The sequence below is a fragment of the Dendrobium catenatum genome, unplaced genomic scaffold (genome assembly GCF_001605985.2).
Source record: "Dendrobium catenatum unplaced genomic scaffold, ASM160598v2 fragScaff_scaffold_1664, whole genome shotgun sequence".
NCBI lineage: Eukaryota > Viridiplantae > Streptophyta > Magnoliopsida > Asparagales > Orchidaceae > Dendrobium > Dendrobium catenatum.
The window spans coordinates 470,054-488,978 of record NW_021320126.1 but is presented as its reverse complement, the minus strand read 5'-3'; the positions used below and the strand labels follow the sequence as shown (position 1 = coordinate 488,978).

At 37.3% G+C, this 18,925-nt stretch overlaps 1 protein-coding gene across 6 annotated transcripts in view; it reads left to right on the top strand.

Moving 5' to 3' along the window:
* LOC110104411 (anthranilate synthase alpha subunit 1, chloroplastic-like) overlaps positions 1-18,925 on the top strand; it is a 59,902-nt gene that overhangs the window by 19,168 nt on the left and 21,809 nt on the right. For 5 of the 6 annotated variants that reach the window (XR_003703255.1, XR_003703254.1, XM_020833507.2 and 2 more), the window contains 4 exons: positions 1,849-1,964; positions 2,181-2,427; positions 2,565-2,621; positions 16,277-16,429. Coding sequence is in view for 4 of the 6 variants with exons in the window: in XM_020833507.2 (XP_020689166.1) it covers positions 1,849-1,964; positions 2,181-2,427; positions 2,565-2,621; positions 16,277-16,429 (573 nt within the window). In the remaining 2 variants the exon portion in view is untranslated. The remainder of the gene's footprint in view (positions 1-1,848; positions 1,965-2,180; positions 2,428-2,564; positions 2,622-16,276; positions 16,430-18,925) is intronic. The other variant, XM_028701269.1, reaches the window with a different exon arrangement.

Below are 18,925 nucleotides of genomic sequence, written 5' to 3'. Positions count from 1 at the left end.
GAGTAACCTGCTCTGATACCATGATAACTACTAAAGAACAGAGAACGAGACACAGAGAAGAGGAAGAAGAATAAAATGGAATTCATATATTAACGCAGGTGTACAGTGATCTATATATAAGCTGTCTAGAGATAAGAATTAATCAAGTTCATACACGTGTAGAGTGCAGATAATAAGTAAAGAATTTAAAGATTGCAGGATTCTTGTGCTGACGTGGATATACAGTTAATATGCTTGAGTTACTATATGCTGTTGGCATTTCCATGTTTATTCTCTATCTAAGCAAAGTGAAGTCATCTTTCTATGCTACAAGTTAATATTTAAAAGGTTGTAGAAAGATGAATTGTGTATTGTCAGACGTCTCTTCCAAGTATTTTTCATTAGCTAAAGAAGGTTATTTATATTCTTCTAAGATGCTTTGTGAATAAGATATTGTCTTAAGCAATTGACACCTTCATTCCCTGGGGCTTGAACGATGCTAGTGCTTGTTGCCTTTGCGTATGCAAGAAGCAATTGTACAAACGCCTTCTTTTCTGCTCGATTGGTATGGTTCCAATCTGGTTTGCAGTTTCATTACTCATAAAATTCATCTTTACTAAATCCAATGTGTATAAGGACCCCCAAAGTTTTATATTTTGTTATGGAAGCACGAGGCACAAGAAGTGAAAGATTTTAAAATATATGGGAAATAGGTGTCTTCAAAATTGGATCAGTAATGGGACAAGCTGAGAAAAATATGAATGCTTTCTTCTCCAACTCTAAAACGGATATTACTGTCGTTTTGTTTAAAAATTCTTAAAAAGGTTTATAAGTCTTAATATGACCCTAATGTTGAATGACGTGGGGCCATAATCACTACCATTGTTGAGGTATGCTATCAGTTCAATGCTCGAGCTTGTGAGAATTTTAGAAAATCTGAGTATTTGTGATTGAAAATTTGATAACTTTTTAGAAAATGTTGACATCTTTTATGTTAAGATTTTTCTGTATGCAATACAGCAAAAGATGTTAATTTTTATTCGTTAACTTCTAGAATTCTTTCCCGATGCTTCATGGTGTAGGCTCTGTGCTTTAACAGCTACTATAGCAGCTGGGAACATGAAATTGTCTTGGTGTGTATTCACCTTCATACACATTCGGTTTATGGGCAAATTATTGCATCCGGTCACCGGACGCGGAGATAGGTCCGGATATTAATAAAATATTATTTTAAATTAAGCACAGGTAAAGCGCAGGTAAAGTGCAGGTAAAGTGCAAGTAAAGCGCAGTCAAAAGCGCAGGTCAAAGCGCAGTCAAAAGCGCAACCAAAGCGCAAGTCAAAAGCGCAGGTGACGTGGCAAATTTTTATTGGATGTCCAAACCTATTTTCCGGGTCCGGTGACCGGATGCAATAATTTGCCCGGTTTATGACCCTGGATGTGCATATACGTAACCAACTGCTCATTCTGCAAGTAGTTGGGAACATGACTTTCCATTATCACACAACTCTCCTTGGCCTATTGGTTGAAAGCTTAGGCTTCCAACTAAGAGGTCCAAGGTTCGAGTCCATGTGTATGCGTTGTGTGTGTGAGTTTGCCTTAAATGGCCTAAATGTCCCAAAAAAAAAAGACTTTCCATTATCTGCTGCATGTCGTCTCAATGTGTCACCATTTAAAATGAATATTTAGATTTTTACTGAACTGTTTGTTTTACCTTTAACAGTGGTTTCTTATGATACAGTGGTCATGAGACCGAGCGGTACTTTCCCTTGCCCTGTGATGGAGGGGAGCTGGCCAAATATTTTGACCCTATAAAAATGGTTATTTATGATATTTGCCTAATTGAACTTCCTTGTTTGTTTGTCCCTAGAAAGCTTATGTGATTCATTGGGTGCATTTGCGTCACTACTCTTCTATTGAGGATGCTTATCAGAATGGCAGAAATAGATTGGAAGCTATGTTGTCACGATTACAGAATATGGAACTGTAAGTAGCTTTGACCTAACATTTGATCTCTTTTTTTGTTTGCAATATTTTAAGATCTATCTGACTATGCGTTTTTTACTTTTTTTTTTTAATTTTTTTTTTAATTTTTTAATTTTTATTTATTTATTTTTTAATTTTTTAATTTTTATTTTTTATTTTTTTTAAGATCTGTCTATGCGATTTTTACTTGTTAATGCCTTTGCCTACTTGGTGCAGTCCAAGGTTGTCTACTGGATCAGTCAAATTTCATACTAGCCACTTTGGCGCTCCATTGAAAAGATCAACAATCACCGCAGAAGAATACAAGCAGGCTGTTTTGCAAGCAAAAGAACACATTTTTGCGGGTGACATTTTTCAGGTTGTTTTAAGCCAAAGATTTGAAAGACGTACATTTGCGACTCCCTTTGAAGTTTATCGAGCATTAAGAATAGTAAATCCAAGTCCATATATGGCTTATGTACAAGTATGTTTGTAATTTCCAGCATTGGCTAATTTTCTAATGTTTCGGTTATCCCATAATTGTAGCTGGCTAAGCATAGTTGCAATTGTTTTTAATTATTATTTCCGGTTTCTCTAATTTCATTTCATCTTTGATATTAGGCAAGGGGATGTATACTTGTAGCATCAAGCCCTGAAATCCTCACACGTGTAAAGAAGGCAAGTTATTGCATTTTTGTTGAAATTTCAAGTTCTGGACATTTACAAGCAAGATTGTCAATGTGCAGAAAGTTTTTTTTTTCCTTTGAAGAATGAAGTGCAAACAAAATGCATGTTTTAGCTAATTGAAGCTCACATAACAATAGAACATTAAATAGTATTATGTTATTCAGCAATCTTAATTCCAATCATAATTTTAAATGATTTATGACGTTCTAAGTCAAATATTAGCAAGAAAAATTACAAACTAGTACTCAATTAAAAAAAAAAAAAAACTAAACTAAAGAGATGTTTTATGCATATTTTTATTATAAACACATTCACATTGATAAAGAGTTTAGGAGGAAATATCAAAACAAAAATTAAAGAGTTTTGGGACTCAAAAGTAAAAGAGGAAGAGTTGAAGTATAAAATGAAGTAAAGAAATAAAAACTTGGCTTGAAATCAAAGTTCCATTTGTTTGTGTTTGCAGTTCACTTGAGGTTGTTTGTGCCTTTCTTCTCCTGCTATTTGTTTGATGATATGGTTGATCAAGTGAGTTATGAGCTTTTACATCTTGGGTGGCATTTGTGCTTGCCATGCGGAGGAGAACAACTCAGATTTGTGCGAAACATGATGGGAAAAATTATTGTTTATCAGGACTAGAAAATTTAGACACTCCTTGTGTGAACCTTAATAGCACTTATGCTGGCATCAATCTAAACCGATCTCTATTCTTAAATTGCAGGCTTGAGATATGCTCAATGCTTTGTAGTACATGGTTTTGCTTAAAAAGTGAACTTGAAGCGCACTTTGACAACATTATTTATATGCACCATCCTTTTGTCTTTCCTTCAAAGAGTTATAGTTCAAGGAATTATTGATTAAAACTCTTCTTTTTAAAGAAATCCACTTTACCATTTTTTTTAACATTATAGTATGATCCTTAATAACATCACAAGATTGACATATTTTTGCTTTTTTTTTTTTAATTGAAGAGCTTGATTGGTTTTCCTCATTGTGTCTATTTTTACATTATTAGGCTTAAGTTTATGTTATTCAACAATTTCCTTCCTTGTTATCCAACAATACAATTATTTGTAGAGTAGGTTAAATTAGTATTTTAAAAGATTTAAGAAGATGAAATTAGGAATTGAGGTATTTTGCCTTAATGAGATGAGGAGCCTCGAGGCATAAGTCTTAAAAAAATCCATAAAATTTAAAACAATTCATAAATGTGTCATAAGCAATCTGCATAATGACTTAGTTCATCATTTTAAACCACAAAATTACCCACACACAAAATTTTAATCTTAATTCTTAATCTAAATTGAAAGTTTGAACGAAGATTCAAGGTAAGCATTCACATAAAATTTAAATATACCATGATGATTATAATTCACATTGTAGTCGCATAGCTGATCTCCTTGCTCGTAGTTGCAGCCCACCTTGCTCATAGCCCTGCCCCTCTTCATTGCACTTCATACTACTTGCACACTTCCCACTTGCTTACTAATGAACTACAAAACCCCCTCTCTCTCTCTCTCTTGCGCGCGTGCTTGACTCTCACAATTCCAACCTAAAAATTTTTATTTTTATTTTTATTATATTTTTAAATTCTAACATAAAAATTTGAACCTAGATATAAGCCATATTAGGTATACCATATAATTAATTTTTTTTTTAAAGTGGTTATTAATTTGAGGTGCACCTCGAACGCTTTGAGGCATAAATCCTTGACAATTATCCCTTAAACATAAAATGTGCAAGCATCTCTCAAGTCATAAAATCGTAAACCTAGAGATGGTTTTTGGGCATCTCAAAGTGAGGCATACATTTAATGTTTTTTGTTTGGAGTAAATTGAATTTTTGATGCTTCCCTTGCTCGAAGTTGATGAGTTGATAGTGCGATTTGGTAGCTACACAGAATACAATAAGAAGAAAATGGATGCTAACAAGATGAAGGAATAGGGGCACAACCACTATGCCCAAGTCCATTTGGAAACTATGGTGATGCCTAATGGGGAATTATGCTCCTCCTACTTATTACTTGCTTTGTGTTGAATGACTGATCTGCTTCCCCTTGTTCATTTTCAATCGTGCATTCATTCTGAATTTTGTGCATGCTAGCAATTCTGCTCAAGAAATAAAACTATTATGGCGCTCCATTGTGAGTAGATCCTTGTATGTTGATTTGGACTGGATAGTGATGTATGATTTGAACTGCATCAGAGCTATCAAGAATAAAATTAGTGGTAATTTCCCCTTGCACAATAAACTTGTGGATTTTAAAAACTACTTTTTTCATGCTATCAATTTAAACTTCTCAATTTGGATCTATTGTATTCATGGTACAACTAAACTAATACTCCTGTTAGGTCCAAATTAGATAGAGCTTTCTTTAATGATAAGTGGTTGAATCTCTTCCCGTGTTCTTACCATAATACTACGCCTTCACTATTTTTTGAGCATTCCCCTTTATCTATATTGGGATAATTTCTCTCATTAGACATATATATTTTCAAAAGTTATTTGTGATGGATTTTATGGCACTAATTATAAATGCTTGTAGCATTTTTGTTGATGGAGAGCCTAACTTTGCAATTTTAAGGAACCCTAATATCCTTCCGGAACAATTCGTCCCATCTTTCTAACTTTTTGAAGCTCTTGAGAAATATGCAAGATACTTTTTTGCTCATTGAGAGTGATCTCTTGGACTCCCTTCTATTTGCTTCTAAAATTATTTAAGAAAATTTGATCCATGTTAATAGCTGTGAATGTAATTAGAGTTCTTTTGTCAACAAAAACAATATCAAGCCTTTATCCCACTAGGTGGGGTTGGCTACATAAATCCTTTTTCTCCATTGTGTCTGGTTAAAAGTCAAATTCTCATTTAGATATAATAAAAAAAGGTCATTTCTAATATTTTCTAACCAAGTCTTTTTAGATCTACCTCTACCTTTCTTAACATAGGTTAAATCTAATACATCTACTCTCCTAACCGGGTCATCGGAAGGCCGCTGTTTTATGTGACCAAACCATCTAAGCCTCTAAGGCGACTCTCTCTAATCTTATCTGCCACTAGAGCTACTCCAACCTTTTCACATGTATGCTAATTTCGTATCCTGTCTCTAAGAGTAAAGCCACTCATCCACCTGAGAATCCTCATCTCTGCAATACTTAACTTAATATTATACTTCTCTTTTAATGGCCAACATTCTACGCCATAAAGCATTGCAGGTCTAACCACCATATTATAGAATTTTCTCTTAAATTTGAGTGGTACATTTCTATCACACAACAAGCCTGATGTATTCCTCCTCTTCATCCATCCAATTTGAATTATACCAATAATATCCTTATCTATTTAACCATCACTTTGAACAATAGACTCAAGATATCTAAAACGTGTACTCTTATTAATGACTTGATTGCTCAAATTCAAAACCCCCCACTAGATCTATTACTTCTAAAATTACACTCAATGTATTTTGTTTTAGATCTACTGAAACAATAAACTTTAGACTCTAAGATTGACCTCCATAATTCAAGTTTACCGTCAACTCCAGCTTTAGTCTTATCAAGAAGAAGAATATCGTCAGCAAAAAGCATACACTAGGGAACATCCTCTTGCAAATCTCTAGTAAGATTATCCATGACTAGAGCAAAAATTTATGGGCTTGATGTTGTTGGATAAAAACAAAAATTTCTATTTTCATTTAGAATGTTAAGGTCACTAAAGCCAATCATATTTTTACAATCTTCATTGAAAAGCTTAGCAAAATATCTCATCCACATTTGTTGAATATTCTCTTCTAAAAAAAGTACTTTTTTATTTTCATCCTTAATTGTATTTCTTTTGTCAAAATCTTAAAAATTAGAATTAGAGTAGAGGATAGTAGAAAGTTGGTAATTTTATGATTGATTTTTATTCCCTTGTTATGTGTAAAAAAATATGAGAAACTTTGCATAAAATAAATTTGAAAACCCATCTTTAATTCTGAATCCAGAATTTTACGTAATATAGATGGAATGTTGTTAACCTCTAGATAAATAACAAATGAGAAAGAAATATGAGAGGAGATTTACTTACCTCGTCTCCATCGAGTTGCTGCCCAAAATTCCGGATATCCCGCAAACCTCGGACTCGACGAAAATTGAAATCCCGTTGAAATCCCCGAAATCCTTGCTGGAGCCGTTGGACTCGCATCTCTTCCCGCAAATCCCGCTGAGAGCGGCGCTGTTTGAGTCGTTTCCTGGAATTCATGCGTAAGATCCGCTCAGCCGTACCCAAATCGCGTCGTTAAATACCCGTTGCTCACACGACTCTCTCCCACGACACTCTCGCTGCTCTCGACTTTCCCATACGACGATCTCCAAGCCACTTCTGAACTCCTCCCTTCTTCCTTTCCCACTGCCGAGCTCTCCGATCTCCATCCCGACGCCCTTGCTCCTTCCGATCCAGAGCAGAAAGAGAGAGAGAGGAGATAGAGAGAGTTCCTCTTACCTGAAGCCGACGTCTAGCCGAAGCCGCCTCTCGACGCTCCGATCCCGACCCCGCTCCTATGACTTTTCCTTCCTGTTGTTTAAATTAATTATAACTTATTGTCTTAATTAATTTTAATTAATCATTTTGATTAATTATAATTAGTAAAAAAATGATTATTTAATTAATTATAATTAATCGATTTCTTAATTATAATTAATAAAATATACCCTCTCCATGCCTCGATCCTCGAGCCTCCGCCACCGTCAAAGCCCGCGAAGGTATGAATTTTCTAAACTCAGATTATCGTTTCGTTGTATGCGGCGGATTGGAAAACCGCCTATACACGCCTTTATTGGGCGTGGTGGGATGGGACCCCGGTCCGACGCCTAAGACGAGGCGGGAATCGCCTAAACTCTACTTCGGTGTTCGTGGCGCACCGGAAAACCGCCTATACATCTTTATTGCGCGTGGTGGGATGAGAACCCGGTGCGACACCTACGGCGAGGCGGGGTCACTCATAAGTACCCTCGAGCGGGGGGAAAGCAAACTGTGCATTTTTAAACAGGTACCGTCAAAGCACGCGATGGTACGAACTCTCTAAACTCGGATTCTCGCGTCGTTGTTTGCAGCAGACTGGAAAAACTCCTATGCACGCCTTTATTACGCATGGTGGGATGGGATGTTGGTCTGATGCTTACGACGAAGCGAGCAATAGCCTAAACTCTACTTCGGCGTTCGTGGCGCACCGGAAAATCGCCTATACACGCCTTTATTGCGCTTGGTGGGAAGGGACCCCGGTGCGGCACTTACGGCGCGACGGGATCACTTATAAGTACCCCCGAGCTTGGGGAAAGCAAATTGTGTCTTTTAAACAGGTACAGTCGAAGACCCCATACACGCCTTTATTGCGCGTGGTGGGAGAAACAAAAAATCACGGCCGCGGTGTTCTCGTCAGAGGACACCTGCCATACACGCCTTTATTGCGCGTGGTGGGAAAGGCCCAGTTTTCTCGTAGTTTTCCCATAAACGGGGGAGACGCCGGGAGGCTGTCGAAATTTCGGGTGAAATCGTACCTGGACCTGTTGAACTCAAAAGAACAAAGATGTGGACTCAAATGAACTGTGGACTTGTGGACCAGAATCAAAACTCCAAATGATTTCTAAAAGCCAAATTCAAATAAAATAAAAATCAAAATTGGAACCCAAATCCAAAGCAATTTCAACTTATAATTGAACCTGCAAGGACTTACAAATTTGAATCAAACAGAATGACAAGTGGAGCTTGAACTACACAAGAGACCTAAACAAGCACTTGAACTTGTATTTGAAACTCGAACTGTGCAGCATCAAGGAACGCAAACTGAACTCAAGCTGGATTCGAAACAGGGACTTGAGTTTGAATGGGATGCCAAGAGTTGAACCTATAACGACATACAAGACTCAAGCATGGGCTGGACCTTGAAGTCGGGTCTGATGAAATACATAGGACTAGGGCTTTGGATGAATGAACAAATCAGAGTCTAAGTTAACAACAAGCTACAAGTGGGAGATGAAATCCCGATGCACATGAAAGATGTACGAATTCCTACAACGGTCTCTAAGTAACGAGTAGTGCATGACAGTCTACCTGTACGAAACAGCGAACAACTCAATCCCTGAGCTGTTACGCCACGCCACCGGATCTGCAACCTCCGTACAAGCAGACATAAGGCGTATACAAATACTTTCAAAATACCCCCGCACGTGCACAATAGTTTGTATACACATAAGCACACTAAAAGGGGTAAATGTAATCGAATACTCGCATGGGCCCCGACGAGCGTGTTATTGGTACACACGTGACGTCTAGGGATGCTGCGCGGGTTGACAAGTGAATTTAGGTTCGAAACCGATCATTCTATACGGGTCAATAGAAGTCGACAGGGTTCGAACCATTAAGCAAATATAAAGTTGTGGCGATCGGTATATTTGCTTTAAAACATTCATATTAGGCCTTCAAGGCCTACAACAATATGAATTCACTAATAAATGTACGAAGCCTACGAAACCCGATCCTCAGTCAATATTTCGGCTGAGTTGACAAGGTTCAAGTTACAAATAGAAATGACCCCAAACACCCCGATGATAGCCGTGTTGAATGCAGATCTCAACCGAAGGGGTTCCCAAATACTTTCAATTGTCTCCCAAAAGTCCATTCCAAATATCCAAAAACCTAAAAATCCAAAAAATTCTAAAAAATCCCAAAAATATTTAAATTTGAAATTCAACCCATTAATCACTTAAAACAAAATCCATCCACCCTCCGCAACAGTTTGCCGGGGCGGACAAATTAAAGTTTACTTCAGCTCGCAAAGAGCCAAATGCATGGTCGAAAATATCACTAGGATCCATTCTCAAACAATCTCTTGTCAGTAAGGACGTGGTACGTGTCCTCTAACCGGCAGTTTCACCGCCAAATGGCACTGCAGGTAAACGGTTATGACCCGGGGCCCTCTGAATCGAGTGGTTTTGCCGCCAAATGGCACCACAAATAGCGGTTATGATCAGAGCCAATACGCTCCTTAATGGCGTTTAATCCTTGAGATATGAATCAATAGGATATGATCGATAGGGCACAAAGCCCTCTGTTAGCTAAGGTGGATTCAAATTTGTCCCCTTAGACAAATATTCAACCCCGGTCTACAAGGTCCCCTTTGACGAAGCAACCCATGGCTGCCGACAAGGATCCTTCTGTCAGGTTGGGTCGACTACCTCCTCTGACTAAGTAGACCAGGGACCATGACGGCACGGGACGACGGAACCATCGGATCTTGATCGGGTCTATCATCCATTCCCCCACCATCCGCTTTAAGTGCAAGATGGTGAAATTTCCTATTTTAAATATCAAATACGCCCAAATTTCCAAACTTCCAAACATTTCAAATACCTAAATTTTTTGCTGCTACTATATGCCAGATAACACGTATATCCTACGTATCTGATTGACGACTAGCCTTAATCGAAAGTTCTCTCTCGTTATCGGGAGGGGTAATTAACTATAGGGGCTTGTGCCTATAGGAAACCAGAACTCAGATCATAAAGTCCTCAGAAATGAGGGCGAAATCTCTGGGTAGTGTCTTATCTACAAACCTATATGCCTTCCAAAATTTACCTCGGAACTTAACAGTTAAAACTCTCTCGCCGAATAAAAAGAAAAGCGGGCGGAGGCCGGGGCCGGGGCCGAATTTTCGGAGCCACAAATGTTTTTGTTTGTAGATTGTGGGATTATCGTGAACAGAAAGTTGTTATTCACAAATTGTTGGATTTTTGTTGATGGAAAATTGTTTTCCATGGATTATTGAGTTATTGTAGATGGAAATGTGCCGGCCAAGTATTCATGATTATTCCAATACTCCCTTTCGAGTTAGGTTGTAAATGTTGATTATACCTTGCTTTTTAACTACATTATTAAACCCCATTCTAAGTAAAAGCCTTATTGAGGATATTTGTGATTTTAGACTTGGAACATAATTTAGTTGGGTTGGTTCATTTCCTAATTGTTCAAAGATGAAATATACTTAATGATAGCTTGGTTATCATTATGCACTTCTAAAAATATTTTCATTTGTTATTATAAAATATTTTATAAGGTGGTGTTAAGAACTGCAATGCTTTAAGTCACAAAATGTTGGCCATTAAAAGAGAAGCATAAAATTATATTAAGTGCTACAGAGATGATGATGCTTAGGTGGATGAGTGGCTTTACACTTAGAGATATAATGCGAAATGAGTATATGCCTAGAAAAGGTTGGAGTAACTTTAGTGACAAATATGATTCGAGAGTCTCCTTAGACTGTTTGGTCACTTAAAATTTTTGCCTACTGATGACCTTGTTAGGAGAATAAATATATTAGAGTCGGCCCATTTTAAGAAATGAAGAGGTAGATCAAAAAAGTCTTTGTTAGAAAGTATTAAAAATTCTTTTTTTTATTAGATTTAAATGAGAATTTGAGTCTTAATAGAATACAATAGAAAAAAATGATTAATGTAGTCGACCCCATGTGGTGAGATAAAAGTTTATTGTAGTTGTAGTTTAGTTCTTGTAATAATTTTTTCAATACATCACTTCTTTAATAGCGAGTTCATTGTCTTATGTTAAGCATTATAAGTTCAATTTATTTGGTATTTATCCAAAAATGACGAATTTCAAATATAAGATAGATTTCAAGTATATGTTGATAGATTTCAAGTCATAAAATCCAAAATTCAAAACCAAATTCAAACCCTAAAATCATTGCTATTATAAGCTAGGTAATTATTGCAACCTATTTAATGACTAGTGTTAATCAAAAGTTCTCTCTCATTATCGGGAGTAATTAACCTTAGGGGATTGCGCCTATGAGAAACTAGAACTCCGATCATATAGTCCTCTCAAAATAAGGGCAAAATCTTTGGGTAGTGTCTTATGTAAAACCTAATCCGCCTTCTAAAATTTACCCCATAAATTAAACTCGTTAAAACTCTCCCAATTAATAAAGAGGCGTGGAGAGGACTGGGCACGAATTTTCAGAGTCCACAGGAGGCTCCACATGATGGAGATGCTTACGTCTCTGGTTTAGGGAATACACCTTTGTTTAGCCAGTAGATTGTTGCATAGCTTGGTCTTTGGTCGAAGGTGTGCCCTCTCCTACTATGGCTCAATCACTTGTTATGAAATTAAAGAAGAGAGCTTTAAGCCTGCATGAACTAGCAAGAATTTAAGTTAATACATAAATGAGAGTAAAACAAAGAAGCTGATGATGTTATTGATAGGAAATACTTGAGTTCGCAAGTAATCCTAAGGTAATACTTGAGTTCGCAAGCAACCCTAGTCAAAATCAGCCCAAAACAGTGAGCAAAACTGCTGTCCCAGCAGTTTTACAGCAGCTCCGCAACAGGAAATGCACCCAAACAGAGAAAAATAAGGAAAAGAAACAAGGTTTCCACTAGTAGATGCAAGAAAACAAAGAAAGATACAACGTCCTTCGATTCGAGAGGAAGAACAACTCTCCACAAGTCTCTAGAAAACCCTAGAGCTCAAGCACACAATGAGATCTCAAACTTTTCATTCAAATTCAAGATGAGGACCTAATTCCCCCCTTTCCCCCTCTTTAACTCTCATCCCCATACAAAATCCCTAAACAGCCCTTCTATTCAAATTTCCCCCCCTTTCCATTCAAATTTTCCCTCCAACCCTTGAATTAACTCCATGTGGGGACCGCCGAGAGTAAGTAAGGACCGGAGGGGCCCGCCTAACAGTTATCTCTGGTGCTGTTGGCCTATGAAGTATTGCGGCGAGCTCTTTGACCTTCTGCAACTCCTAATTGCTACACATGACACTTTTATTTACGAGATCTTTGCTCTAGAAAAGTTGGAAATGATGGCCATGTTGAGGTCAATCAATTATAGTTAACTTCTGTGCGACTATGAGAAGGATTAAAAAAAAAAATTTAAACTTGATGCCAAGTCTAAGAAGGTGAACCCATGTCATAGTGGCAACATACATTCGAGTCTCCAAGAGGACTTTGAGCACTTGACTAACATCAACCATACCAAGAATAAGAGGTGATCCATCATACCTAAACCCTGGGAGAATCAAAATTGTTGAGTTACCTACTTGAGTGATATCCTTATAAAATAATCGAGTGGTTAATAACATAACCATCCAAGTCTCGTGCTAATAAAGTGCTTTGCAAGTTGTAATGATTGCCCTCTAAAGAGTAAAAATAATTCTACCTTGACAATCTTTACCATCAATTATGTTAATCCAGTCATGCTGTCTAAAATACCTCACACATTTGGTTAGCGTACTAAGGAGAATCGGTCATCTTGAACATAAAGGGAGGCTAACTCTAAAATAGCCTTGAGAATTTTGTATATCATGCTAAGAATCATTGGCACTAAGGAGATGCCCTCACCACATGAAACAGGGCTAGCAGCTAGCAAAACAGTAGTTTGGATAGATCCCTCTCTAATGGTAAACTCAAAAGGATTATATTGTAACATCCTGCGATGTCCAGTCTACCCTCCTAAATAAAGTTGCAAATTCAAGTATATAGTGGAATAATATCTTGAGAATGTGTTGACAACCCCACCATCTTGTGAGGCAGCCACTAGTGGCATAAAATCTTAGGAAAGACTATTGGCATAATCAATTCCCCTCATATGTGACCATTAGCTAAAGTTTATGTTTTGAGAAGCTCCTCATTCGGCGATATACCCTCTTCATATCGAAGAATGAATTTTAGCAATCTAGATACGATATGTAACTCCCATATTGTGATAGTTAGGGCCTCTTGGTCCATCTAATAAGTGTTTGGCAGAGTGTTAGAACTCAACCACGCCTCCGATCAATGATGGAGGGATGCCCGCCCTCAAAACATAACATGAAGTGCACAAATTCGCTTAACCTCCCATCTCCTTCAAGGTGTTCTTGTGTGCTGGCAAGATGTATCAACAGCGGCGGAGTGAGGGGGGGGCCCACGGGGGCACGTGCCCCCCTCGATTCGGATATTACCCCAGGCTGGTCGCTGTTTTAAAAAAAAAAAAAAAATTGCAATGCCAAAGCCCTAAGTCCCGAACCGACTCGTTGCGATTGACGGCTTGACGACGCGAGAGCGAGAGGCAGGCTTCCAGCGACGACGCCATCGACGCGTTCCACGCTTCCAGGGGGCGATCGCGTTCCAGCGTGCTCGACTGCTCGGTGGCACGGTGCTCCAGCCTCCAGCGACTGCGGATTGCTTTAGGTAAAATGAAATTTTTTTTTTCAAATTTATGTTTTATTCTACATTTCTACTGCATTCTTGATAGCTTTTATGTGTTATTCTTTGATTTATTTTCAAGTTTATGTTTTACTCTTATGTGTTAATTAACATAAGTCTTAATGTGTGTCTTTTAATTTGTTAAGTTCTTAACCGATTGTCGATTGATATTGCAAAATAATAAAATTTAAAAAACTCTTTGTAAATTTTAGAAAACCGATTTATAATTTTAACACAAAAGATTTTTCAACCACAAAACATTAAAGTACGTAAAATAAAAATGCAAAAAATTAAAGAGAATAAAAGAACACCAAGTTTTATAGTGGTTCGGTCAAACTAGATCTACATCCACTCCATGAAGACTCCCTCTTCAGGTATTGCACTATACCAAAGTGACTCTTCTTTTGCCCCCACAGCAAGGCGGATAAGCCTTGACAATTTTTCTCTCTTCCACCAATCCGCGGTGCTGCAAAGAACCGTCGTCCTTTCACACCCTCCAAGTGTCAGCAGAGAACCGTCGTCCTTTCACACCCTCCAAGTGTCGGCAGAGAACCGTCGTCCTTTCACACCCTCCAAGTGTCGGCAGAGAACTGTCGTCCTTTCACACCCTCCAAGTGTCGGTAGAGAACCCGCGACCGATGTTAAAGAATTTCACTTAAGAGCCTTCAGAGGAGATGAGCAGAAACTTGAAGGAAACAAAGAGATCATCGCTTTGGGTAACCTTGTGAATCCCTCACAACCCCCTCGATCACTTGATCTCTCACACTTCACTCTCATATTCTCTCCCAAACACTCACACTCAATGATCCCTCTCAAGATAAATTCACAACAAATGCCTTTCTTTGACAGCTTTTAGGACTTCTTATATAGAAAAGACATGAAAAAATCATCCAAAAAGTGAAATTTACAAGGAAACTATCATACGATCGTACTGTATGATCGCATATCGTCCTGTAAGAATGAATAGTGTCCCGTAAGAATTGCATGTACGAATGCATAGTGTCCCCGTACGAACACAGTGTCCTGTACGAATTGCTCGTACGAATGCATAGTGTCCCCGTACGAACACGTATTGTGTTGTACGAATCGCTCGTACGAATGCATAGTGTCCTGTACGAATCGTCCATACGAATTAAGTTCGTCCGGGACGAATAGTATGAAAAAATTTTCAAATTTCGTCTATACAAAACGTCAGGACGAAATGAGCAAGAACGGATCCAAGTCGTTCATCCTTGTATGAAATTGAGATCGTCCCATACGATCCATACTTAGAAAAATTTTTTCTGTGCGAGAACAGACCCGAGACGTTCGTCCTTGTACGAAACTGGGATCGTCCCGTACGATCCATACTTAGAAAATTTTTTTAGTGCCAGAACAGACCCAAGACGTTCGTCCAACTGCTCGTAAGAGTTTATGACTGAACAAATCGTCCCGCACGAAATGAATTCGTAAAGTACGATTAGTTTAAAATTTTTGCAAATTTTAAACACTCCCCCAGTGTGTGTATGCACAGTTACTTAATTACAATCACACTCTCTTAGACTCAATAAAATGAAAAATACAGTCTCATTTTACAATGAACCAAAATCTATTCTGATTTGAAGTCTTCAAAAATCTGAAGTATGATTTTTCTGAAATGTTAATATAGACACAAAACAAGTATATAATGAAAAATACTATTAAACATAAAGATGTGAGCCATAGTGTTTGTTATCATAAAAAATATAAACTCGTGAGCAATGAGTCGCAACATCAAGTTCATGATATGTACCCATAAGGCTAGAAAGCTTCCTTAATCAAGGAATCTTGAGGTCAGTGTGGAGAATCAGGCTATAACTAATGATGTCCCAAAGTTTGTACCACCCAGTTCACTCCACAATATCAACAATTGGTTTTAGGATGCTGCACATGTCGGAGCTCACTTGATCAATGGTGCTTTTTAGTGTGTTGAATTCCCCACACTTTTAACTTATGGTACTCACCCATTTTGTTGATTCCCTATAGATGAAAGTTTCAAGCTCACAAGATGGAAGCATGATTTGATTAAACAAGTTGCTGTCAACATTACGACCCTTCATATTTTTCTTGTGTTGCTCGAGTATGTTCTCAATCTCAACAACTCGTTGAGGATTATGTCTGTCTATCATGACCCAAATGGCCTCCTTAGTAAGCTTAACATATGGCATATTAGTGGGCCTTCTTTAGCTAAAATTTTCCATCTGCGTGTCTTGACCACCTTTCATGTTTGGGATTCCATTTTACTTTCTTTGTACTCCACCTTTTGCTGTCTGACATCAGTTTTTTTATTTGGAACTAATAAGCGGGAGATAAGTTGCTATCTGACATCTGTTAAATCAACAAAATTTATTAAAATCTTGTATCAATATGCAACTATTTTTCTTTGTTTAGAGGAAGATTGTTAACCGGCCCCTTGCTGGAACTGTTAGAAGAGGAATGTCAGAGAAAGCGGATAAGATGCAAGAACAGCTGCTATTGATAGATGAGAAAGAACGTGCTGAACACATAATGCTTGTAGATTTAGGACGGAATGATGTTGGAAAGGTTTGCCTTCTATTTTTCGTTATATATTTTTAGTTCAGCTTGTTTAGACTTTTACTACAATTTCTTTGTTCCGGGTCATTTTCTACTGTTTTTTTTCTCTGTTTTTACCTAATTAAATGATTAATCTATCTGAAGCTATCAAATTTAGTATACTTAAATACTCATATTTTAAAAAAAAGGCTGGATACTGACAGAAGAATAAAATTTTTAAGAGTACTCATTACTCAAGAGAGAGATTGCAGTATATATCTTAGTCATTTCTCTTACAGGATTAGTACAATATATTTATGTTTTTGTGAAGCTATTGTGCACATATTTGTCTTTATCTATATACATAATTTTAAGGGAAAGAAAATGAGAGACAATGAGAGAGCCCTTTTCAAAATAAAGCTCCCTGATAATTTGGATTTTTTATTCCTTGACAGAGGAAAAGAATATTATATGTATAAAAAGTCAAGTTACATCATTTTAAAACCATAGTGAGAAAGCCCCCTCCAAAATTTCAAAAACATTAGAGAACTTTATTTTAAAAGGAGTTTCTCTGAAAAAATTATGATTCTAATTTTTAAATGGAAGAAAATAGTATTTTTTTTAATTAAAAGTAAAAATTACATGTATATGATTTGTAAGATCTAATGTAATCTATCATATCTAATTTTTTTTATTTGAAAAGTTGGGTAGCGACATAATTACAGAATTATATAATTAGAAAAAAAGCAATAGACACAACATCACGGAAATAAGAGATTAAGCATGAGCTTTAAAAAGCTACAAATATTTGTTTGGTATATTTAAAGCATTTATCTTCTTTAAAATATGTCGCACTTCTTTTCCATGACTAGAATTCATGCACTTGAGTTAACGTGTTGAACTAGGTGGCAGAAGAGCCCGATCAAGATCATATGGTTATGCGTCCCGGGCTATCATGGTCCCTGGTCTACTTAGTAAGAGGAGGTATCGACCCAACTTGACAGAAGGCATTTCATCGGCAGCGATGTGTTGCTTCGTCCTAGTACATTTATGAGTATGTGTGTTTGAACATGCAAATGTCGTATATACCCATTGTACTGCATACATATAATCGTCGTACAAATACATTATGTAAAATGCACATAAAGAAACATGCAATTCAATACCCGCATGGGCCCCAATGAGCGTGATGTAAGCACACACTTGACGTTTGAGAATGCTGCACGGGTCAAAAGTGAACTTGTGACGCCCCAGGCATCCATAGTGAAAGGATTCGTCTGACATTCTGATCGAACTCCATTCCAGTTGCCTTGCTCGGACCTGAAATTGTCACCCACATATAATGAGCTTAAATAGCCCAGCAGGTCACCAAAGCTACAACTGAAATCAAAGCACGGTACTGCTATCAAATCCATAACAGTCAATGATCAATGAGTCTATGCAGCGGAAATCAAATCAGTAGTCAATGCAGTACGGAAATCAATAGTCGATGAAATCAATAGTCGATGCAGCGATAGAAGAACCGATAAATCAAACTCAATCAATCAGTACGTCAAATCTCAGAAGAATCCGTCGATCAGTCAAATCAATCGTATCGAATCAATCGATCAAATCAATACTATCTAGTCAATAAAATATATCGGAAAAGCAATACGATAAATTTCAATCTATACTAGCAATGAATCAAATGCAGCAGGTAATACGGTGCAGAAACAATAGAATGAGTCTAAAATCAATAATGTCAATGAATCTATAGTGTCAAGTCCATAGCATCAATTGAATCAATACAATATCTATATCCATCCATATCAATATCAATGCTCAATAGTATCAATGCTCAGCGATCAATCAATGAAATCGATTAAATCGTACAATACAGTAAATCCATAAATCCGATCAAATCAATAAAGCAGTAAATCCATAGGTCAATACAGCAAACATGCAGTCAATACGGTAATACTGGACAAGTACAATCAACTGGCTATGTTGCTGTTGTAGAATCCATATTGCTGTTGTAGATATCCATACGTTGGTTTCAATAAAAAGAGTCGTCACTCTATTGCCCGTCGGCCGCCCGTCGGCATTTCTATAAACCCCTTATGACTCCCATCCATATATCCATAATCGATGTTTAAAGGAAAGCCCGTCGGCCCACCATCCTGTACAGGTCAAGTCAATCTCCAACCAACGTTCAACCAGGTTCCACTTGTGTTCCAGTATCAATAATCAATCAATAATCAATTCAATAGTCAATATTAAAGCAATCATATCAATATTCACATTCATATCTATTCAATTTATCAATCTCAGGCAAATCAGAAATCCTACGAAAATTCGGCAGCGTAACGGCAGTCTATCAAATTTACACAAAAATCCTACAAAATCACAATTCACCAAATTACAACAGAATGTTCACGACAACAATATAAGACTATTCTTCTACTGAATCCATATCAAATAACATCCTGATATTTTTCTATTCAATTAAAATCGCGTAGAACCAATTCCGACCGGTAAAATCATCGT